The following is a 26922-nucleotide window of genomic DNA, read 5'->3' on the forward strand; positions in this document are numbered from 1 at the left end:
ACCTATGTGAATAAATAAACAAATAAAAAAATAACAATGGACATAAGAGGAAAAGAAAAAAATTAAATATTCGTTATTGTGACCAAAACACCCATACATATACATGAATTATTGCTTTCAATAAATTATTACGACTTATTCCAAATTTTGTTAAACATCATTCTAAGAGCATTCTTAAGAACTCGAGATCGTATCGTATGAAACTGCACCTAAGCGTTAGTATAAATTTGTGATTAAAAAATGTGATTTCACGGTATTTGATTTATGAAAACAATTCCATAAATAAATCTTTTTAAATTTGCAGCTTTTCAAAACGTAGACGAATTTGGTCTTAAAGTGAAGTACAACAAAACTGAACATATTTGTGTATAAAAATGTAGATTTCACGGTATTTGATTTATGAAACAATTCCATAAATAAATCTTTTTAAATTTGCAGCTTTTCAAAACGTAGACGAATTTGGTCTTAAAGTGAAGTACAACAAAACTGAACATGTATTTTATGGAGACACTATTGGTAATAATATTTAAAATGTCTGACAATGCCTAAATAAAAATGAAATGTTCTGTAGTTATAACTAACCTTAAATTTTTAGGAGGAAATATTACACAACCTACCAACACTCAAGGTAAGTTTAAATAAGGACTATATTTTTGAAGTCGTTAAAATTAAATAAATTGATTAAACGGTGAGTAAGTATTAAAACATGATATGCAAAAGTCACCGAAAGCAAAAACTTTTGCTATACATAATTTCAATATATTGCTAGAAAGAGTTAATAAACAGTCTTTCTGATGAAATATTTAGTAACTGTATTCATTTTGCAGTAGCAAATTTACAGCCTCAGTCCGGTGGTGTTATTTCATCACACCCATATGGACAGTCTCAAAGAGCATCAGTAGAGCATATCACTAAAAATCCGAGTAAGTAGGTAACGAAAAAATAAATAATAAAAGCCACAAACTTCAAAAAGCTCAATAATTTAAATTAATCAGTCTGTTATTATTGACAAAATATTGTAATAAATAATTGAAATCATCGTGACATGTTATATAACAGTCATAAATATTACAGTTACATATAAAAAGAGTTTGGAATTTTGATAATCTTCATTCATTTATATATTAAAAATATATTTTTTTAAGTTTCCTAATTGTTATAAAATAAATCATGAGAAAAATATCTTTTATGATATAAACCTGAAATTGTCTTTAATGAACACAAAACCCATACAAATTACTTGAACGTGGAAAAAATCTATCGTGACATATTCCAAATTTATATTGTAATATTATTTTTTGTTTTTTTCAGTGCTGATGGTAGGAGAAGATAGTTTGGAAATGATAGAGTGTAGAAAAATGCATTTCTTAGACAATGAATTCGAAAAGCCAATCGAGGGTATGTGTATCATGTGCCACAGGGGGTCGGGAACATACAGATACGTCGAAGGGTAAGAAAGAACATAAACTAATATGCCTTAAAAATGCTCATAAAACATATCTACATTTTCCAGATGCAATCGAGTCGATTGTGATGAATTCACACCTGTTGATGTAATGAGAGCATTTCCAGACTGTTGTCCGAAGTGCAGTAAGTGTATAATAAATAATAATTTGAATCTATATCTGCCAAGTTCAAAATATCACCTATTTCGTTTTGCAGTTTAATAGACATGTTTATCATACTATTTAACTATATACTTTTTTGGAAGCAAATAATCCAACTTGAAACTTAAATTCTTTAAATTAATTTAAAACTGGGCTAGTAAATTTCAGACCATATTTGGCTGAAAAAAGCAGTATATATTAATAATAAAATATGTCTAATCTAATTTTTGCATTTATCGTCAATTTCAGAGGGCATGCTTCCAGTGAACTTAAAGAATGTTTATAGAAAATACTGTGAGTATTAAACTATTAAACTATAACTAAATTATTTGGAACATATATAAACAGACTTAACAATTTCAACTTTTTGATATGCTATTATTTATCATTTAACTTAAACTCTCGTTTGGTTTAAGTTATTACTTAAGCACTGATTTTTTGATACCGTTTGATACCGTTTGAATACTTTTCGCGCAGAACGACAGAAGTGATACTATATAGAGTACAACGCAAATTTCATATTAATTGATTATTATTGATTACACAAAAAATCTAATAGCATGATTTATTCATATGATCCAATTGTAAAATGCATTGGAATTATAATTATCATTGTGAGTTATTTCATTTATTCATATAGTTCATAACATTTGGTATCTGAATATGGTGAAAACTTACGGCAGAACAAAGTGTTTTTATAAAATGTAGAAAAATGCGGTGGCAAAATAAAGAGCTAGAATTTGATTTTTTTAAATTTTATTAATCAATGCTTAATTATTTGTTTGAATTCGCAGCGCCTCAAGGCAGCGCGCTGCAGCACGATTGGTATCACAAACCCCTCAATCGCATGGATCGCAATAAGAAATCGACCGAATGGGACCAAGAAGGAGGGTCACATCCAGCGACCCCGGCTATGCTACGCGGGCAGCCGCGAATGCCAGCATCGATCTCATTTTTAACCGGACACAGAGCCGGAGCTGGCTCGCTGGTCCTTGACACCCCAGCCTGGCAGAATCATGAACTCAAAGAACCAAGACCAATTCGAGATTAATTTAACAAAACAAAATCAACAGAAATCATAATCATATTTTTAAATTTTGTATAGTTTTTATAATTATGAAATAACAATAAATAAATAAGAAATGTAAAATATTTTTTTTAATTATGTATAAGAAGAATCCAAAGTTGTTTAAAAAATGGTTACGATAGACAACATAATATGATTTTCAACTTAAAACATTAAATAGTGACATCTCATATTTTTAAGAATTATATAAACTGAATTGCAAAGTTTTAATTATTATAAACTGAGCTTCAAAATTTTAAATTTCAGAACTAAAATTAATATCCGAATCATTCTCGATATTCAAAAAAACATATTTTTTCGAAATATTTTTTTTTGGTTTCCACAAAAACTAATTGTATCTTCACAAGCAAAATGATTTTTGAATCATTCGAATCGGATGCATTGTTCTCTCAAAAAAAATTTACACTTTTAGTTCTCTATTTATGACTGAGTCTGTCTTTGCCAAAAATTAATCAAAACGTCTTCTCATCATTACAAATTGAATATGCCAAAATGCTCAGAAACCTTTGAAACGTAAAAAAATTAAATTTTCAATTTCGATTTTTGGAAGATTACAATAACTTACTCTACGGGAAGTTAATTACTGATTGTACATTCAGTTCTGAGGTGCCAAAAATATTTGAATATTTAAAAATTTCATTTGGTTTTGGGACTTATTATAATGCCACTTACTCGTGTACAACAGCGCATAATGTAATTTTAGACATTACCCTTAATTAGGCAAAAGCTTTTAAAAGTGTTAGGGCCAACTCAGTACCAGTATCAAAAATATTGAAATTGCAATCAGATTCACAAAATGAAGCGATGAAAAAGGTCGACAACGTACCAACAAACCATCCCAGTAATCCCATGGGCGGATGAAAGATCGATGGGATCGATTAGCTCGATTCATCGTAGTCTGAATTCTATCGAGAAAGCAGAAAATGCATAAACATGGGTACATGTATCTACTGAAGACTCCAAAAAGTAATGGATTGATTAAAAATGACCGTGAACTGTGGGAATGCTTCAAATTAGTACAAGTTTGCATCGACTGCTTACTTTAGTGTCTTATTCAGAATACTTCCTAATAATTTATGTTGATGAAATAATTTATATTAGTATAAATCCATAAATGAATATATCGGTTTCAATAATAACGTGCGCTTATTTTAATCATCTCAATAAAGAAAACTCAAGCTCTTCATGAAAAGAGGCCACTCATTCGCTATTAATGATAACAAGTATAGATAGTAAATACTTTGTACAATATTTAAAAAAAGTATTACACTAACAAATTGATTCTTCCCAATGAATAATATTTTATTCAAATGTACAATGGTGCATAATATTATTTGCTCTTCTGAAAATAATAGTTTTAATGTTGCAGTCTTTTATGTCTTATAAAATTCTATTAGATAATTACACAGGCCCACAAAAAAAGTCTGTATTGGGTGTGCGACATATATTTTCCAATGTAGTTTTTACCGATGAACACGAGTCTCAAGTCAAAATTGAGATCCAAATGGAATAAAATTGAAAAAAAATAAATAAATAAAAGAAATGACAAAATCTCCGGTTTAAAAATTCTTCTTCATTATGATTATAACGGAGATAATCTTATAATTTCTGTCGTTTCTTGACCTTTTCTACCTTAAATGACTATTGAGTTTTAATTAAATGAACTATTGAGTTTTTTTGTATAATTCAGTTGGAACTTGCAAACAAATTCACTACCTTTCAATTGAATTTCTGGAAATATGTATCCTTATACTAACTTATGTATATGTTTACAATGTTTTTGCACTTACAGTATTTATAATAATCTGTCAAACACTTGATTTCTATTTTCTAATCGATTTCTTTTTTCTTTCTCTTTGCTTTGTATCTCCGAAATGGCTGGGTCAACTATTTGCTAAAACTAATGAGCACGTCTCCTTATCAATAAGAATCGATTGATTTTTAAATCGGTTGTTTCGTACACACGCATATACACACATCCATTTTTTCCAAGGTGTGATGTGCCAAAATGTTCAGAAACTTCTGAAACGTAAAGATATGCAAAAATTTTCAATTTTAATTTTTGGACGATTACGGGAAGTTAATAAGTAAAAAAAATTAAACAGGTGACAAAAATTTCTTAACTTTGGTGATCTTGAAAAATATAAATTCCTGTTGTCTAATAAATCAACCCGTAAACATTTCAAAAAAATAAATTCGAATATTAGTTCATTTCCATTATTGTAAATTATCAATCAAATATAGAAACTCAAGATGTTATGAACAACAGTTACCTTTTTAAGACTGTTGAGAAGTGTAAGATTATTAAAAATCTGAAAACATCTGATTAAAAAAAAATGAAATCCAGATTTATGTGCTTATTAATTTGTCAATTTACACATATATACATAGTTATACATATTCTTGCTTATTGGTACAAAAGCCTAAGCTTGATGAAAGACATCTATTGTAGTTTTTGGAATATAATGCAAACATTGATTTGAAAAGCTAAAATCGTAAGTTTCAAGTACACGTGTTAGTTTTTAAAATCGTCGTTAAGAATATGTAAACAAAAATTATAACTAGTGGTGTATGTCATCGTGCTTTAAGGGAAATTGCTGCAACTTCCCGCACCGTAACGAAATGTTCGAGGAAAATTGAATGTTTTCAAATAGATTATTATAAATATTGTAACATTGTCTAATATTTATAAAAATTATGTAAACTGAATTGCAAAGTTGAAATTATTTGTTTAAAGTATATTAGAACTTTAGTCAGAATTAAAATTAAAACCTGAATTATTTTCAATATACAAAAAAAAACAATTTTTTTTCCAAAAGCAATTATTTTTTGAAACAATCAGAAAGTTCTTTAAATCATTCAAATCGGACGCTTAGCTCTCTCAAAAACTGACATTTTTTGCACATTTAGCTCTGTATCTTTGAAATGGCTAGACCTGCCTTTGCCAAAAACTTATCACCTCTTCTCTCGATCATTACAAATTGAATGTTTTTTAGATCATTCAAATCGGATACTCCGTTCCCTCAAAAACTCGATTTGTGTTCTGCTCTCTTTGCTCCGTATCTCCGTAACGACTGGACCTGCCTTTGCCAAAAACTAATCAGCACATCTCCCTATCAATAGAAATCGAATGTTTTTGAACGATTCAAATCGGTTGATCCGTGCGCCCAAAAACGTGGACGAAAAAATGCGGACATACAAAACACACACACACATCCATTTTTTCTGAGGTATGCCAAAATGTTCAGAAACCTTCAAAACGTCGAGAAATGTAAAAAATTTCATTTTCTATTTTCTGCCTTTAGCAAAACAAAGAATGGAATATTATGGTATCATGTTTTAAAACTATTTTGTTTTAGCAATCAGAAATAGTTATAGATTCCATGATCTAAATTAACTAATAACTAAAAGAGATAAGCAAATGTTGCAGTATTATCAATAACCTTTCAATTTAAATTTGTCGTTAATGTTTTGTTTTCAACATGGCCAAACAAAATTAGAACATTCCATTTTCGTTTGCTGATTATATTATTATCTTATTTAGAAAATTCAAGGCATTTATATCAAAAATATTATGGAAAGTGTAGCAAAATTAATTTACATATTCGATTTATCAATTGAATAACATTAGAAATAAATACCTTATCTCTGAGCCGAAGAATTTATAAATAATATGGAAATGGAACCATTTTAGCGTGTGAAACGCGGTCCTGCACATTCCGCGACACTTCCGGCCAATAGCCTAATAAAACCCGGTGCTCGGCAGGTTATCCATGCAAACCATTCGCTCTGTTCTGAGCGTGCAGTAGACTCGTTTTGATCTTCTTGCAACTGAGAAAATTTTCAAAATGTCCTTGCATTGGGGCAGTTGCAAACTGTGTTTACTAATGGTGTATAGTTTAACGTTGATGTGGCAAATCTGTTGCCAATTCGATCACGATGATCCATTGGATCGAACCAATACTATAAATGGGCCGATCGCGGCACCACATACTTTACCAATAAATACGACGACGCAACTCGAAGTACTCGACGATAAAAGTTTTGGTGGTATCGGAGCTAGGGGCGAAAGATTTCAAAGAAAAACTAAAAGTGGTAGCAGTAATGGAAAAGTAACGCCAAAGTCCAGAAGCAGAAGTGATCTCGACGATCACGATCATAAACCAAAAGCAGACGATGACAACTACCACGTCCGATACGAAACCAAATTCGGTAAATTTTTACTTTAAGTTTCTATCGGTAGTGTATAGGAATAGATCATTAAAAAAAACCAAGAACACATTTTGATAATAATGTTTAAATAGCATTCCAGAACGTCGACGAGTTTGGATTAAAAGTCAAATACAACAAGACTGAACACGTATTCTACGGAGATACTATTGGTAAGAAATTATTAATTAATATTTTAAATTATGTCCATATTTCTCAATAGCAGTATAATAAATTTCACCTAATATTACTGCAGCTAATATGTCGGGAACCGGTCCACAAACGAAATCAGCAGAGTCACGTAAGTTTTTGTTATAAACTTGAAAAAGGGATATAAGATAACGTAAATTAAATTTTAATAATATACATAAAATACGAAATAAATATAATCTATCAAGCCCTAACGCACTGATCATTGTTTTACCGAATATGTTTAGTTGGCTGTTTAGATCCTGCTGGCAGACCTTTCAGCTTAGGACAAACAAGTAATTATCCCGGAGAATGTTCTTTAAGAAGATGTGAAGCTGGTGGAATATTTTCTACCCAAGCTACGTAAGTTTTTTCAATAAAATTACCGATAACAGAAGTGATGTCAAATTAAAAAAAAAACAAGGACTTCCAAGATCAGAAAAGTATAATCAAATTGATTATTGAATTAGATTTTAATTCGATTCTCAATCAAAGAGAAAATAATTTAAACTTTCTTCTTCTTTCTCTTCTTTCAGTTGCCAATATCCCACTGGAAGTCCCCCTTGCGCACCAGACTTATCTAAGCCTTTTCCTGAATGTTGCGAATGCCGTAAGTTATATTTGATTAATTTTTATTTATTCATTATTTATAATCTCATATTAATCATAATAAAAAGAAAATCCTTTTAAATAGAAAGTGAAACGTACATACCAGGATACCCATCGCCATATCAACAGCAAGGAGAACCACCATTGGGAATGATGGCTCCACCTGGTAAATATTAACATCTTTTGCTGTACAGCTAATATTAACATTAAGTATTGTAGATTTTTTATGAAAATAAATTTCTAAAAAATTAATTCTCGAACTATTTTCTGAAACAATTATTTTGCAGTATATCGCTCACCGCTTGACGGCAGCCTTGCACCGTTAGGTAAATATAGTTCAACATTACAACTAATGACTATGATTTAATGCAGCTTAAATAATATTATAACTTTATATTGAAGTTGGGGAGGATAGTTTAGAAATGATAGAATGTAGAAAAATGAACTTCTTGGATTATGAATACGAAAAACCAATCGAAGGAATGTGTATCATGTGCTACCGAGGTCAAGGAACCTATAGATACATTCAAGGGTAAGATGTTAAAAACAATAACTTAAACTTAAGCTAAAGATAAAATAGAGAAACTGAAATTAAAATCAAAGCATTTAAAATATTGAAATATAATATAAGCATCGTATAGCATTCGCTATTTGTAAATAAAAATATTATAGCTGTCAAAGAATGGATTGTGACGCCTTTTTGCCAACCGATCCCACAGCGCCGTTTCCAGATTGCTGCCCTGCTTGCGGTTAGTTGATAAAATGTTTCTTCAAATGGCTTACATAATTAATAATTATCAAAATTATTACGCTTTTACAGTTGGCGAAAGAGCGGTGATAGGAACTGGTATTACCAATAATAAGCCGCAATTCCGAAAAGAGTTTACACCGGGTAATAGATAATGAGCATTTTATACTTATAATATGAACGAGAAATGATGAAATTGCAAGAAGACTCAAACTTTTTAAATGTCTTTTACTTCTGCTAAATACATTCGTCGAGATTTAATTGATAATTTTAATGATTGATAAAAATACAAGAATACCGTATAAGTAAATCTACTTAATTTTAATTTTATAACATAAATAATTCTATTTCTCGTACTTATATTTTGTAAACTGCTATATAGAAAATTATTGCAAATTTCTTAAAAGATTTGCTAAACCTATAATTTTTATTTTGAATTTCATGTAAAAAAATTAAGAACAAGAGGATGTGGATGGAGAAGATGAACAGCGTCGAATGATTTATGCTGCTTCCGATGAAATGAACGAAGACGAGTTATTATCAGAAACAGCACCAGATCATTTTGCCGATAGAAGAAAAACCGATCCCAAGGAACTAACAACCCGTGACGAAGTCCCAGAAGAAAGTCAAGTGGGAATTATGAGCTATATGATAGACCCCGATCATGAACGCAAATTGAAAAATATGCGCGAGTCTAGAAGAAGAAAGCTATTCTAATGGGCATTTTGTTATGAGATACTGTATTAGTCTTCAAGAAATATCATTCTTACATAAATGTAATAAATATAAGAAAAATAAAATAAAAAAGAACGTATTCATGAAATTGAATTCTTTTACTTTATTCATTCATTTTAATTATCGTTCATTTCAATAAAAAAATTATATACTATAGTACTGTATAAGAGATTCCAAGATTCAAAGTACGAAATGTCAAGTAAATTTAATATTTCTAAAAGCTTTGAAAGGAAATATTACAGTTTTTTGAGAATGTTAAATGTTGAATGTGAAAATTTTGAGAATATTTGAAAAAGTTAAACATTTTTGAAAAAAAAAATGAAAATTACTACAATTTTAAAATTATGATTTATTTTCAAAATGTCGACTTTTTTCAAATATTTTTTTCAAATTTTGAACATTTTAAAATTTTCTTAAAAGTTTTTAATACCCATTCAAGTCGGTTCTACTATTTTATTAACTCTACTATTTTGGTAACTTCCCATAGGTTAAAGTATTCGAAAAAAAAAATCGAAAATAATTTTTTTTGCATATCTTTACTTTATAAGTTTTCTGAACATTTTGGCATACCTTAGAAAAAATGGATGTATGTGTGTATATGCGGATACAAATGAAACTTTTACGAAGGCGGGCCTGGCGGTTTCGATCCAATAAAAAAGTGAAAAAAGGCCATTTTGCGGACAAAATTTTGTTCACATTTGCATGGGTTCCGTACCAATGTTTATCCGTTATACTGCGGCGCGGCGCCCACGCGCTTGATATTTCGTTTCTGCGCAGCTAACGTATCGCGATTGCTTTAAAAAAAGTTTCCAAAATATTTTAAAGTATAAATAAAATCAAATTTTTCAAAAAGATGATTTTTTCAAAAAAATTAAAAATCTCAAAAATCGATTTTTTTCAGAGTTCTAAAAGAAAATTAAAACTTTTTTAAGTTCCAGCAATTAGCCTTAAGGCTTGATGCCATGCACCACTAGTTGTTATTTTCATGTGGACTTCTGGTATTAGCATATTTGGCCTCTATTGACTTGCTTGTCAAACGAATACCGACCAAATCGAGCATGCAAAATCAAATACAAATTCATTTCATGTGATATGTTTGATGGTACACGAGTTCTTCTACCTTTTTAAATGAAGTAAGGGTTGTATTTATCTCAAAGTAGTTAATTTTTGTCATAAATATTTGGTCAGCAAAAGAAGTATAGCACTACTTGTCATTTCATCATATAGGATTGTATTAAATGTAAGAATTAAAGAGCTTCGTGTCTTTTCAAGCAAAGTTCAATAACTAGGCCCAAATGATTAGGTGTTCTTTCTAATAACTTATTCATAAGATCACTATTAATTCTTTCTGATTATCTACAACTGAATTTGAAAAAACTGATACCATGTTTTCTTATACAAAATAACAAAAGTGGATAATTTGTAAAACTTATAATTAGTGTTTATGTGAAAATTAGAAGTTACAATTACTGTTATTTTTTAATATGAAGATATTTACATATTTATATTTTTTAATGTATTGATATTTACATATTTTAAATTAAATATAATTACAAATTAACTGGGGCTTGAAGTTACATTTCTTCACTAAAAGTAATTTTAAAATTTTTATATTCGATTTTGCAATGAGGAAAAAAAGAAAAACTAATGAAAAACAAAATTTATTTAGAAAAACTATTATGTATTTAATTGATATCGACATAATTTAAAATTCAGTGGTATTGCTTTACTCAAATCCTAAATATTTTATCATATTAAATTTTGTAATAAATTTTATGACCATGAAAATATATCAAGGCATGACAATGTAGTTTATAAAATATGAAATACTGGAAAATAATAAAAATTTAATCTATAACATGTTTATAATTAAATACGTTCGACCAGGCTTATATATTGACGCACAATTAAGATATTTGGTAAAAATGTGAAACTTGGTAAAATCTGTAGGAAAAATCGGTTAACTTGTGTGTCTTGAGCCATGTGCATTTTCGAAAAACTAACACGCTCCTTGCACTGTCCCTATGAATCGAATGTTTCTCGAACTATCCAAATTAATTGACCCGTTCTATTATGTGAAAGACATGATATGACATGACATGACATGACATGACATGACATGACATGACATGACATGACATTACCCTGCCAGAAGTTAAAAATATGATTTCTTACAAATACGGTCCATAATTGTGATTGTAATTATTCAATTTATTTTTTCTTAGAGGAAAGTTTAGAAAAGGAGAAAAGGTTTGTTTACATAAAAAATCCGATTCACTAATTTTATGTTTTCTCGATATTTCAAGCCATTCTGAATCAAATGAGAAGAAATTTGGAAAAGTATGTGTGTGTGTGTATGTAAACAGATTTTTTGTTGTAAATCGACGTTTTCTCAAAAAAAGCTGCATCGATTTCAAAAATTTAAATGCCATTCGATGTATCTCGATGAGGATTAGCGTTTATTAATTTTTCACGACGATTAGCCAAGCCGTTTCTTTGCAAATAGCAGAAAAAAATTTCGTCCACGTTTTAGCCCGCAATTATGAATCGATTTTGAAAAAAACCGTTCAAAAGATATTGGTTGGGAATAGACTTGATTACTTTTTGGTAAAGATCGGCTTAGTCGTTTTCTTGAAATAATAAGTCGTTTTTTTGACGGTAGATACCATAGTCTTACAGATCATACTAAAATATTACGGCCCTACAACAAATCGTTTAATTTTAAAAAATCGTCAAAGTTTGCAAACATTAGTATCGTTTTTTTAGCGTTTGTCAAAATTAGACCTTCGACGTTTGCTCAAAAACGCCTGAACCGATTTCAGAAATTTAAAAGCCATTTGATGTATCTCGATGAGGGTTACCGTTTGTCAGTTTTGTGCGACGATCTGCCGAACCGTTTCTTTGTAATTTGTAAAAAAGTGTGCAACATTTCGTAACTTTGGTGTGGTACAAAGAATTAAAGTCCTACGGAAACTGGTTCAATTACAAAAATTATTGATTTGTGAAAATTTGCTTTTAGAAAATACTCCGAGTTAGCGTGTTCGTTAGTTTTCAAATATGTGTAATAAATCGACTCATAATACTTTTAATCGCTCATAAATTAATTTATTTTTTATTGATTAAGTCGATTATTTACATATATTGGGAAGTTCATGTAACTTGCCTCAAGGCAAAATACCAATACCAACTAGTTATTACTTAATATCGAACACTAATCTAAAAACATACGGACAAACACAACATTAGTTTCATTTGGACATTGAGAATTTGTGATGAACTGTAAAAAGATAAAAAATTAACATATATTACTATGCAAGTAGTAATAGATACTAACTAATAATAAATAATACATGTAGGATAGTACTAAAACAGTCAAATACCATAATAATATAAATAGTATAAGATGCAAAATTGTAATTGCTCAATATCCATTTACTTTACTATGACAGCAATGTATATTTAGATATAATTAATATATGAGAATGAAAGCTGGAAATAATAACATACAAATCCGTTAGAATGTAAAAACAAGGCAATTGTTTTAATTACTTATCAATGCAGTGCTCATGGTGAATATTTAAACGCGGCGTAAATTTGGTTATATTGTTTTGATTCACACTTCTTGACCAAGAAAGCAATTAAAATTCGCAAGAACTGATAATACGAATTCGTTTATAGTTTTTGAAAATATAAAACTATTTCAAACATTTAAATTATTTGGATATCATAATAAAATTCCTTAGATATTTTATAAATATTCTCCAGGCGATTCGGTACTATAAAAAGCATCCCGTGGCTTGTATTTCTCATCAGTCACTTTCAGCGTGGTCGCCTAGTCTATAAGACAAGTTTTCGCGATGGTCAAAGTCAAGTGCTGTGTTTTGAACTTCTGCGCTACCCTACTGCTGATGTCGTTACCCTCGCGGGCTGTAGACGATGCAGAAACATGGAAACGGGTTGAACCCGAACAAAAAAAAGACGCAAACCACCATAGGATCTATGAAGGTAATTTAAATTGCAAACTAGTGGTGCATAGCATTGCTGGAACTTCACGTACTGAAAATTAAATTTTTTAAATAAGCTTCAAATTTTTTTGAAAACTTTGAAAAAAAATAGATTTTTGAAAATTATTCAGATTTTTTTGAAAATTGACTTCTTCAAAAAATCTTAATTTTTTTCTCACATTTTGAATTTTTTGAAAATTTTTTACAAATCATTCGCGCTGCGTAGCTGTTTTAGAGACAAAATTTCGAAGCGCGTAAGCGCCGTCTCTAACGGAAAAACATTAGTACGAAACGCATCGAAATGAAAAAATGTACTTATTATAAAAAACTCTATAAAATATCTCATAGTTCGACGTGCATATGTCTAATGATAATTTTTGACCGCCAAATGGCATTTTTTTGGGTCTTTGAAACCGCTGGACTCGCCTTCCCAAAAATTTGTTCAGATTGTTCAGATCAGATCGATAATACAATTTTTTTTTTCAATTATTGAAATCGAACGCTCAGGAATCATTACAATTCCTTAATTTATGTTAAATTATTTAAAATATTTTCTTGCATTCCGCCCATCAAACCATGTTTCTTTTAACGATATAAAAGATAGCTTTCTCGTATATAATATAAATGCATAATTAAAATAACTAATAAAATGTAAAGAATAATGTTCATCGCAAAAAATAATAACTATAGGATAAACAGACACGATTAACACTAGATTTACGTGTTGGTTATATACCTATTTTCACTGAAGTGAGCCAAATTGACTCGTGCAAGAAGATAAAACTTTTTGGAAAAAATAGTCCGTAGCCAATGTTTATTATCAAAAAATTAATGAAAAATATTTTTACAATTTGATCAAATACATCAACGCCATAATTAGTTCATAATTGGTTATGAAATAATTTATGTTTCGTGATTAGTAGTACAAGCACACATTTATATAAGAACTGCTTTAATAAATGGTCAGGTAACAATTCTTAACCCTATACAATTGTGTACAAAACATTGCCATTACACCTTTTTTGACTATCGCGATATATATACGTACAAGCCAAATACAGTAAAACCAAAAAAAAATTTTTCAAGTAATGTTTTTGCAAATGAAATAATAGTTGTAGAAAATTATTATTTAACAAATTCTTTTAAACAGTATCAAAATCGGATCATTTATAAAAGTCGATATGTCATGATATTCTATTGCTTTTATGTTTCCTGACCAAAGCTGACTCGAATTTCCACCTAGTAAATATGTAAATTATATTTTGTCCACAGCCTAAATATTTTTCAAGCTTAGTTACTAAAATTTTGCTCAAAGAAATGTTTGGTCATCGGATTTTATCCTTGCTGGAGCATAGAAAACCGTTTACATGATATTTGCTTGTTACATTGAATTCCAGACAAAATTTGATGCCGAAGTTATTCGGCTTATTCGGCATGCACTGCGTAAATTAGCATCTAGTTTTAGTAGGTGTTAATTGTTTATCGATCGCGATGTTTGCGTCATGTTTGTGATAAACCTGACTATTCTTTATAAATCTTTCCCATATTTTTTAAATCAAAGCAAACTCCAAATTTGATTCCAAGAAATACCTTTCACGGATAAACTACAAAATTACCTTTGTGGATCAGTTTTTCTGCTAAAAACTTTTAAACCTTTTATAATTTTTAAACTTTTATAATTTTTATTTAGTCAAATTGGCTCGCCCCGTAAATCTAGTGTTAATACTAAATCCGCATTCTATCTTATATTTTGCACTATAGAACAAATAATTAATTAGTATTATATTTTCAGTTATTGGTCCACGAGATAAACGTAAGTACATTTATATTAAAAATGATCAGAATAAATTGTATCGGAAGGATTGTTAAAAAACGCAATTGATAGGAACTCCATATGGTGAACTGCAAAATCCTTTGGTTGACGTATGTAAAAGAATGCAATTTCTAGAGCACGAGTATACTAAACCAATTCTGGGAAATTGTTCATTATGCCAAAGAGGATCTGGAACCTACCGTTATGTCCAAGGGTAAGAAACGCCAAGAATGTAAAATTAATATACATATATATTAGGGTGGTAATTAAAATGGTCATTTTCGAATTTCCTTGCTCCCAGGGGCTCAAATGGTTCCAAATAGATAACAAACAATTCTCTGAAAGTTTTAGCTCTTAATATTAACGTTTAGATAGAGCGCAATTCAATCAAAAATTTGTATGAAAATAGCATGAAAAAAATTTCAAAAATTTTAAAAATGTTTTTTAGATGTAATTAAGCGAACAAATGAATGAATAAAACTCATTCATTTGTCGCTGAGTTACATCTAAAACATTTTTTTTTAATTTTTAAAATTTTTTCCATGCTCTTTCCATACAAATTTTGATTGAATTGCGCTCTATCTAAACGTTAATATTAAGAGCTAAAACTTTCAGAGAATTGTTTTTTATCTATTTGGAACCATTTGAGCCCCTGGGAGCAAGGAAATTCGAAAATGACCATTTCAAGGGCCACCCTAATATATATATATATATATATATATATATATATATATATATATTATGTAGATCATGTGTTTGAATATTTTTGTACTTAGATGTAACAGAATAGATTGCGATGTTTTTGATGCCGTCGACCCATACGCACCCTACCCGCTATGTTGTCCAAGATGCAGTAAGTAAACGTGTCAAATAAATTTTATAATTTATTTTATAATTTACCTCTAACACACGAATCGATTGACGACACACTAATTGTTTCAGAGGGATTTTCTTTTGATCCAGAACGCTACGTAAGACCACGAACCGATTTGGGTACTATGCCGAACGAAGTATTGAGAAACACGGGTAAATATGATTATATCAAACAATCCACTGTTTACTATTGTTATTTGATTTCATCTATCGTTCGCAAATACGTTTGTTTCTTACAAAAACAATTCATATTGACATTAAAAATTAAAATTAAAATTAATTCATTAATTAAATAACAATAGTAAACAATTAACTAATAACAATTATTATTACGTTATAACAACATAGTTAAAAATCGTAAGTAATAAACAACATTCTTGCATTTTTGTTTCGGTTATTTGAACTTTTTATTACTAAAAAAAATAATTAAATCCAATATCAGCGCCTATTTATACTCCATAGGTTTTAGTTGACGAAATGTTTAAACGACAGCTATTTTGTTTAATCAGTTTCATTTCATGTTACTACAAAATTAAAACTATAAAATTTATCATTTGATATTAACACACTTTAAATTGGCCTAAAGCATAAATTTTTGATCTTTCATTTCAACAGTGAGAGACAACATTTTCTAAAGGATGATAATTCCTTTGAACGATGGTTACAATGCTTTTACTATTTTTTTCTGTTTGTTTCATCGTATTTTTTTATAATTATGTATAGGTATTATGTATAAGAATATTTAAACATGCATTTTAATTTTGATATATGTATATTCTTTTCACGACCACCAACCAATATCTATATAAACGTTGCCAATTCATCATTTATAAGATTCTCTATTGTGTTTTTACATGCTCAACATAAGATGAAATAATTTAATTAGTAGTCAAGAAAAATAGACGACAGGACCTAAATGTAAAAATATAATTAGATATTTATAATATAAACTGCAGAGTTGGCGTAAAACAAAATAAGCAAAAAAATCATATTATTCATTATTCTCATGAAACAATTTTATGCATTATAGAAGATGTTCGAAGATTTTATCCAGCGAAGAGAGTTGAAGAGAAAAATAAGCCAAGAATGACACCACGCTTGTACACCAAACACAAATCGTCCGTGTAAATATTGAGAAGCAAAGCAAAGGGACACAGCAATGAGACAATAAATAATTAGTATATTTTTCTATATAGTATTGAAATATAAAAAAGTGTTAATGTAGAAATGTAATAAAAAGCTAAAAATATATTTTTTATGTTTTAGTCTAAACTGGCATATAAATCTTATATACACAAATCTACTGTACGTGTGTTATGATGCGTGTGTTGTCCCTAAATTGCTCCTAAACGGCTATTCGAATTTTGATAAATCCTTTTAGAGTGTGAATGCATATGCATACAATAGTGGTACTGAACTGAATAAATGTAGTTATCAATGAATAAATGTAGTTATCATATATAATTTTTACAAATATATAATATTTTATATTATATATGCATATGGATTATTATTAGCCCGAATTGCCAATGTATTTATAAATATTCAAATATTAACTTCCTCAAGAAGTTTGTTTTCGCCTAAAAATTGATACACTAATTTTATGTTTTACGGCATTCTCAAGCTATTCTAAACCCTTTGACACAAAAAATGGAAAAAGAATGCACGAGTGTTTGAAATGATCGATTCGTTAACAAAACTTTGCTTTTTTTTTAACTTTTCCCAAAAGGCGACACCAATTCAAAATTTTTAAAAATATTTAAAAAGAAACAATCATAACTCAAGTTGGTTAAATTTCTATAACAATTAAATGATAATTTCATAATAACAATTAAATGAAAATTTTCTCGCAAAAATATATGACAGACTTTTGTATATTATTTCAAAAATTCCAAAAATATTCCGCAGGATTCAATTATATCTGAAAGCTCATAACAAATAGGCCTTAAATTTCTAACGCTTATGAGCTGAGACGTTTTTTTCATAATTTCGCTTATCATGAGTAATTAAATGCATAATTTTTCATCAAGAAGAATGGCAGAACTGATGGTTCTAAAAATGTTAGACTCATATTTTGGAACACAGGATTGAACTTTGGTCACGAACATAAGATTAAACTTTGGTAAAAGCAGATCTAGCCGTACTACCGTTTGCCTTAAGGCAAATTGCTGAAACTTCCCGTACCGTAACGAAATGATTGAGAAATATTTGTTTTCAAATAGATTATTATAAATATTGCAACGTTGTCTAATATTTATAAGAATTACATAAACTGAATTGCAAAGCAATTATTTTTTTAAAGTATATTTCAACTATAGTCAGAATTAAAATCAAAATCTGAATTATTTTCAATATACAAAAAAAAAATCGAAAAAAGATATTTGAAACCAAAAATTTTTTTCCCAAAAGCAATTATTTTGTTGAAACAAGCAGGAAGTTCTTTCAATCATTCAAATGTTTAGTTCTCTCAAAAACTGCCATTTATTGCACATTTAGCTCAGTATCTTTGAAATGGCTGGACCTGCCTCTGCCAAAAACTAATCACCTCTTCTCCCAATCATTACAAATTGAATGTTTTTAGATCATTCAAATCACATACTCCGTACTCTCAAAAATTCGATTTGTATTTTTTGCACTCTTTGCTCCGTATCTCCATAACAAGCAAAATTTCGCATACGTGCGAGTGAGAAGCGTAACGTAAACTTATGGGGGTGCGAATGAAACAGGTTCACCCAATATTAATTGTAAAAAGGGTTTTTGTATGTCACATTTTATACAAATTATCATACAAATATTTAAAGTAAATTATTTTACAGTTAAACATTTGTTAATAGATTCTATTTTTAATCTGATTGTTGAAACAAACTGTGAACAATAAAGAAGAATTGATATGTTCTTCTTTATTGTCATTAATACTAATTATGCCATTATTCTTGTGCATTGTTTGAGCAATGTGGGACAAAGTTAAAAAGTTTGTGGATAAAATCACCACAAAAAAGATGCAACTGATAGAGCATCAGAGTTGTTTAATGAAACATGTCTAACTCATTTTTCCAATATAATAATGATTCATTTATGTTTAATATTGAAGAGAACACTGTGCTGGAATGAATTAATGACATTTCAATGTATTTACATGGAAAATGTTGCTTCGAGATACGAGAAATTCGATATGCAAGCGTGGGTACGGAAAGAATTAAGCTCGTAAGGCGAGAGACGGCTGTATTTCTATTTTCATGTTTCTCTATTTAATCCATTTCCTGATTTTAGAATACTAATTTAATGGTTAGTACCTTGTAACTAAGAGCATATATTTGGTAGATGTACTAAGGATTAAACGTACGCAAATATTCAGTAAGATACACAATAGAAACAGTAACTATACATTCCGTTCTAATTGCTGATAAACCAAAAGAAATGTGGCAGAATAATATTTGAAACAAACAAAAATATAATCAGAAAGCATTCGTGTAAATAATAATATTCATATCACATTTCTAACAAGTAAAATTTTTATAAATATTATTCAATGCCATCAACAAATGTATTGCTTTGCGTAGATATGAAATACTGGTATAAAAACAAGAAATATTTAAGCACAAGAAATAGTATTTCGTGAGATGTTCCAAAGCAAAGAACGAAAAAAGTTGAAATTAATTGTTTCCGAAAGATTGTATTCTTTTCTTTTATATTTGTGAGTCATTGTGGTAAAATTTTCATATTTTCAATGAATCCACAGTTTTCAAAATTGAGAACTCGCTATATGCAATTCGTTAAACCGATGACATCGAAAATCAGTTCCTTTCAATATTAAAACACTTAAACATTTCAGAAAATATGGACAAGAAAAGGAAAACATTGTTCTAAAATGATAAGTAAGAAAGATATCATCCAACCGGGATTCAAAAATTACGATGAACTACTACCAATAGTAATGATAAAATTAAAGAATTTCATCGACTTTTAATACTGAACTGACAAGTCGATAAATAACGCTGTGTAACTGTACGAGATCACATTCATTTCATAAAATAAAAAGCAATAAGGAATATATTAGATTAATAACTCAAATACAACAATGTATGTATTTATTATTAACAGCCCATCATACATTTTGCAGAGTTCGACTTCTTATAGGAGTATAAACTGATTAATATTTTCATATTATTATTTTGATTAATAAATATCCTTAAAATTGGTACACATTTTCTTAGTACGATCGTGAATTTTACAAAAGCTTAAACCTAATATTTTATTAATATGTTGATTATGACCAAAAACAGAAATGAAACATGCATAAGAAAAACAATACAAATTCCATTGTATGATTTACAATGTTATTATTTGTTTAGGAATCGATAGAAGTTGCATATTAATTATTGAACTACCATTAATTACTTGGCAATTAGCAAATCTTGAAATATAAACAATGCTACAAAATCATTAACTAACATAATTTATTTATAAACATTCGCGGCATAACATGCATGGGAAAAACTAAATAAACTACGAAACAATAATGTGGTATTCGCATATCAACGTCGCCAATGGTATAAATTGAAAGCAGGAACTTGGAGAATTCAAAAGCAACAGAACCGTCGTTCTTATTAGATCTTTGCTTACAATGATCCGGACGATCAATTCAGTTGTTACTTGCTCATTTATAGTTTTAGCATTTGTAATCGTTATAAACGCAAACGAAGAGTTTGATGTATTTATAGAAAAAGCGACTATTACTAACGAAAGATCCTCCGGCAGTCTGGGAGATAACTTCGACGACTTTGGAATATTGGAAACTGATATAGATACAATATCAAGAGAGAAAAGACGCATAAGACTAGCAAGGAGGAGTAAATTTCGATCGGGAAGTCATCATGATAACTCAGGCTCGGAGAACAATGCCTTGCGTGAAGACGATGATAATTATCACGTGCGATATTCTACTAAGTTCGGTTAGTACCTTGAAACATATATATATATATATATATATATATATATAATTTTATAACCAGGCAAACACCAATAAAAAAATATTATAAATCCATACGTTTTGGCTATAGTACTGTCCTATATTCAGTTGAACAAAACTAAATTTTTTAAATAAAATCCATATTTTCCAAGTTCCATATAATAGATATTATTGATTTCGCCTAAAAGTCATTGTTTACAATTTTAATGTAATGTGCTGTGAAATTTGCAAATATCGGACTATTTCATAATTTTTAACGAACAAGCAAGGGAGTTCAGATACATAACTACAAAATTAAAGAGTACTAACAATAAACTACTATGCAAAACTTTGTAATAGTTTGCCGTAAAGAATATGACTAGTGTAATTTATTGTCCAATTCAGTTAAAATGCAATAAATTTTAATATTTTGGCAGCCTTCCAAAACGTGGATGAATTTGGGCTGAAAGTTAAGTACAACAAATCTGAGAATGTTTACTACGGAGACAGCGCAACATGTAAGTCAAATACAAATATTACGCCAGCATCGATTTAATATTTTAAATGATTACATTATATGTTATATAAAAAATGTTCATTGATTTTATCAATAGACAAAGTCGTTCTAATGCTGATTTTTATTAAGATTTAGTATTTGAACATATTATAATTCTAATAATTTTGTCTATAAAAATTAAAAATTTTCATTATCAATAAATGCTCAGATTTATACATATGCATATTTGCGATATATTCATGCATGTTAATATAAGAAATCGTGCCAATAAAAATAAAGTAACATTGTACAATTTATGGTCAATGTAATAAAAAGTAAAAGTAATGTGTGCATCAACTACTACCGGAATAATAATTCAAAAAATGTGAAAAAAGTAATATATATTTAGAAATAAAAGCTTGTCCAATATATGATCTGTTTCAGTCAAAAAAAAAGTTAAGTTATGATATTTGTATGCTTTCAATTATTTGCGGTAGACGTTACATTGATTTATACTTATAAATTTAATATGTGTGTTAATTTATTTCATTTTTCAAGCAACGGAATCTCCTTTATCTGTGATACCTCTCGAAAGAGGCTCACAAATATCTGAACCGGCCGCTCTTACTTATATGGCATCAAATGATGTAGAAAAGCCTATGAAAATAATTCAAATGGACGATAATTATCCAAAAGTTCCCGACAGCGAAAAAGCAACTACCGAGGAATTCAAAACGATAAATAGGGGTAAGCAAAAATAAGATTAATAATATATTCTAATGCTCATATTATTATTTATCTGTCACATAAATCGTGTAAAACATAGATGATATGCAAACTAATAGCATAACGCACTAACCTATTAAATCAGTGCTAAACGTAGCTATATTTTGAATATTTTGACTACAGTAGATCTACAGTAGATCCTGTTTTTGGGACGGCCTAAAAGAAATCGTACTAAAAATAGTCAAAAATTTTATAAATTCTTCCATATAATAAACAACTTTGTACGATATATTAAATAAAAAACATGCTGTGGATATATATCAATATCAATATATCATAATAATATATCAATAGTTTATGAAATAACATTCTTTTGGATGAAATAATTATATTGGACCTATAAAATATTGTAACAAATGTCATTTTAAACATTTGAATCGTAGATAAAATCCTGCATACAAACCATATGTCGTTTGCGCAAAATCGCGCAAAATCTGTATAAAAACAGGAATCACTGTACTTAAAACATAAGGAAAAAGATATCATGAAAAGAGATCATAAAATTGTTTATAATGCATTGTTTGCTTGGATCAAAATGAAACTAATAATGTAGGTTAAACGACAGTGCAGATCGTTTTGCTTTAATTTAGATAACCAAATGATTGCTATTATTTTAGTATAAAATAAAATAAAAAACAAAATACTAGTCCTCTTTCTTTCATACATGATAATTAGTAGTATCAGAGACAAATAGTATTTAATAGAATAGTATATAGAGATCAACATACAATCACTTATAATGTTAATATCAACCTTTATGCTGAAAATAACAACATTGAAAATATCAAATATTAATGAAAGTTGTGTTTAAATTATTTACAGTACAACGGTCATTAATGGGTAAGTTTTAGCTTCTTCTTTTGACATCCTCGTTTTGATATAATTTCCAAGCTCTAATCTTTATGCTTGCATAATCTTTAAATGCATAACTTGAAATTATACAATATTATTCCGATCTCATATAAAATCATTTTTAATCATTATCCATGATCAATTTAACTGAATCAACGACTAAATACTAATTATAATATCGCTTTGAGCAATCTAATATCGCTTCTGATCCTTCATAAACATTCCTAATGCTCGACAAAGTATGTTTTATAGAAAAAACAACCAACACTGTCAATCAAATAAATAGCAAAGCTAGCTTTATCATCGAGTAACATTATTATTTGTATCACTACAAATAATTAAAAAAAAAATAGATGTGTCCAAAACGAAAATATGTCGTGCAAAAAAGGGGTACAAAAGTATACTGCAAAATCAATACATAGCTTGCGTCGCAAAATCAAAATTTTGAACATTTAAATTTAAAGAAAACATGATACCATAAAAACATGACATATCCAAAAGTAAGACAACTATCACTAAAGTTCAATCAAAATTTGTAATACAATTAAAAATTATGATTTTAAATCTCATAGATCGAAAAGAAACTCAATCATTAACCGCTTAGTTCATCATCATCCACATATTTCATTAAATAATTATCGGTATTTTATCTAACCCAACTGCATGTGTCAGATGAGAAGATACAGTTTCCGTACGCCTCAAAAGTCATCTTTGGACCTGAATTTCGTATGGCGAATGAAGTCAGAAATGGCTGGACACAACCACAAGTAACACGTTTTCTGCAGGACCCCATTATCCCGCCAGTTCTGGGGCATTCACATACAAACGGTAAAATCGAAGGCTTGTATATATACATATACATATATATATATATATATATATATATATATATATATATATATATATATATATATGATTTAGTTGTTGATTTTGATGTTGAGATATACGAGTATGAGTAAGTTCTTGTGGGGCGATACATCATCAGTGGATATTAACGTTGGTAGGTTACATCTAGAGAGTGTAGATTTCTAGTAACACTAGAAATTAACACTAACATTTATACGACTAACTTGTCAACACCATGTATTTTTTATAATTTTTTGTATGATGTAGAAAGACAAATGATAATTTTATTTGAAAAAAAAAAATGTGAATAACGTTAGGTAATTTCTGCCACGACTTCTGTACTACAGTTCCGAGGCTTAACCTCGGATAGATAAGCCTCGGAACTTATTAAAACTTATTAACTTATTAAAAATTTTCAAAAATTTAAAAAATGTTTTTTAGAAATAATTTAGCAAACAAATGAATGAATAAAACTCATTCATTTGTCGCTAAGTTATAGCTAAAACATTTTTTTTTAATTTTCAAAATTTTTTCCATGCTCTTTCCATACGAAGTTTGATTGAATTGCGCTCTATCTAAACGTTAATATTAAGAGCTAGAACTTTCAGAGAATTATTTTTTATCAATTTGGAACCATTTGAGCCCCTGGGAGCAAGGAAATTCGAGAATGACTATTTCAAGGACCACCCTAATATATATATATATATATATATATATATATAATTCCAAGCCATTTTCTTTCGATGTTGACATTAATTTAAATTTTTGATATTAAAGATACCAATTTGGTATCATGATATTAACACGAAATAAATATTATCATTTCTATTAATACATATTAAGTTTTGCATGTCTAATTACAAATTAACACTAACAGAAAAACACTGATGTTAAGAAAATGGCACGCAATAATTTTTAATTCCTATCGAAAGTATTTTGAAAAACAAGACAGCGACGTCAGCTATATATGAACTAAACACATCAAACAATACGCACATACTAAAAATGTAAATAAAAAATATGTTTCCAATTGAAACTGTCTTATTTGATTACAGTGACTTTCACACTATATATAAATAAATTGCTTTACACTCGGTTCAATAAACTATTATATATAACCATGTGTTATTGCAAATAATATAATAAATATTATTTCATGTTATATTGACAGGTGAAGGAGAATTTCGATCATCATTTGCGCAACATTATGATAACTGTAAGTATAAATGCGATGAAAACCAAATTGTTAAGTTGCAATGAAATCTACGTAAAAAAAATTCCAAAGACTATATACATCAGCATACCAGCGATCGTTAAAAGTCTCTAATATACTATACGTTTCGACACTTATTTATATCATCATAATCAAACTTTACATTAGATATTTTACATATTTTTGTATAATGTAGAGAGAAATGTAGTGTTTAACTCTATGATATATATATATATATATATATATATATATATATAATATATATACATATACATATATATATATATATATATATATATTAATTAAATTAAATTAGAAAGATAAATAAACAATTAAATTAGAAAGATATATATTATTGCACTTCCTAGCACCTATTTGGTAATATAAATAAGCTGTGGAAAGATCTCAACATAGAGTCATATACAATTATATGATTTAATTTTAGTTGAAGGGTCCCGACCGAAAACGAAAGGTGCTAAAGGCAGTCGTGAGTTAAATGAGTGCCGAAGTATGGATTTTCAAGATGGCGAAAACGCTAAAGATATGACTGGTATTTGTTTGATGTGTCTTCGTAATGAAGATGAATATGGACATATATTATTCTCAGTTAAAGGGTTCGTTTCTATATATTATATATGACATATTTGTGAAATTTATACTATTTTACAACAAATATCCATCAAACGAAAACATAGAGCAAAAAAAAGTTTTTGGTCTATTTTCTCCAACAATTCAATTTCATATTATGCAAATACTAGTTTTTATTATATTCAGATGCCCAGCTGTTGACTGTGAAGAGTTTGAATTACCAAATCCCTACGATCCCTACCCTTTTTGCTGTCCAGTATGTAGTAAGTTTTCAATTCATTTTATCTTTGGTACATAAAATAAAGTTGTTTAATCAGAAAACTGCATTTCAACAGAAGGGGCACGGCGTAAATATAGAGAAGAAGATCTTATGTATGGTACATCTATGACAGACGAAAATAAAGCAAAAAAAGGTTAGTATCAATAAAAGAAAACGATATTAAAATATTGCTAAGAAAATAAGAAATTTGAAATTGTCATTTAATGGTTATTCTTCTTTTCGTTTGACAAATTACACAGGCGGTGATGGAACACCTGACGATGAAAGCAGTGATGAACCAAAAGGTGACGAGGAAACTGATGAAGGAGATAAGGGCGACGAAGACGAAGCTAAGGAAGGCGGAGAAGAAGCTACGGACGACCCAGACAAAAGAGAAGAACGTAGTCGGAGATTCCTTACGCCACCGGAAGAAATGACCAAAATAACACATGATGTAAACAACGTGACCGTAAACGACGATATAGCAACTTCCGAAAACAGTACGACTACGACCATGAAAACTGAAGTCTTGAACAAAGATCCTACAGACAAACCCACGGCTGTAAAGAGAAGACTTTTTCAAGGAAAAAATATGAGAAGCGATGACGATGCTGGTAGCAATGCCCAGGTATATAGAAGACGCCTCAAATAAAGAACAAAAAAAATTTAAAAAGCATTAGAAAAAAATTGTAGATAATATAATTATTAACTAGTAATGATTTATAAAATATATATTGATTTATAGATTTTTATAACTTTATAAGATTGACCATATGGATAAGTTTCAATAACTGTAGCCCAATTGTCAAGTAGAATAACAATTAGGATATATGAACAGGATGCACACGCATCCTAACTTTCAATATTAATGAAATTAGTATATTATAATATTATTATTATTTGAGCTATACTAGTGTAGATAGATAACGAAAAGATTTATGTTATAAGTTTAACTTAAAATTTTATATAAAATCTGAAGAATGATTATCCCACTTTTTTGTGACAAGTACTAATACTAAATTTAATATAAATATTATTTTAAATAATTATAAAAGATATG

The 26922-nt window shown here is 28.9% G+C and overlaps 2 protein-coding genes across 2 annotated transcripts in view; one reads left to right on the forward strand and one right to left on the reverse strand.

Moving 5' to 3' along the window:
* Window positions 1-26922, reverse strand: part of LOC113378870 (kinesin-like protein KIF13B) — an 80102-nt gene that overhangs the window by 16099 nt on the left and 37081 nt on the right. The window lies entirely within an intron of this gene.
* LOC113378871 lies at window positions 25496-26577 on the forward strand. Its single transcript, XM_026619503.1, has 4 exons — window positions 25496-25629; window positions 25790-25866; window positions 25939-26016; window positions 26123-26577. The coding sequence occupies exons 1-4, from the start codon at window positions 25526-25528 to the stop codon at window positions 26512-26514; spliced, it is 651 nt and encodes a 216-aa protein (XP_026475288.1). The 5' UTR covers window positions 25496-25525; the 3' UTR covers window positions 26515-26577.

Source organism: Ctenocephalides felis, unplaced genomic scaffold (genome assembly GCF_003426905.1).
Source record: "Ctenocephalides felis isolate EL2017-DRISC unplaced genomic scaffold, ASM342690v1 CF-g0.4_SCAFFOLD_01886, whole genome shotgun sequence".
NCBI lineage: Eukaryota > Metazoa > Arthropoda > Insecta > Siphonaptera > Pulicidae > Ctenocephalides > Ctenocephalides felis.

What these genes read in the sequence shown, in the direction of transcription:
- LOC113378871 (XM_026619503.1), top strand. Translation starts at nt 25,526, where the DNA reads ATGGATTTTCAAGATGGCGAAAACGCTAAAGATATGACTGGTATTTGT. An exon ending in ATATTATTCTCAGTTAAAGG is followed by an intron (nt 25,630 to 25,789) that starts GTTCGTTTCTAT and finishes TATTATATTCAG; the next exon opens with ATGCCCAGCTGTTGACTGTG. An exon ending in CGAAAATAAAGCAAAAAAAG is followed by an intron (nt 26,017 to 26,122) that starts GTTAGTATCAAT and finishes CAAATTACACAG; the next exon opens with GCGGTGATGGAACACCTGAC.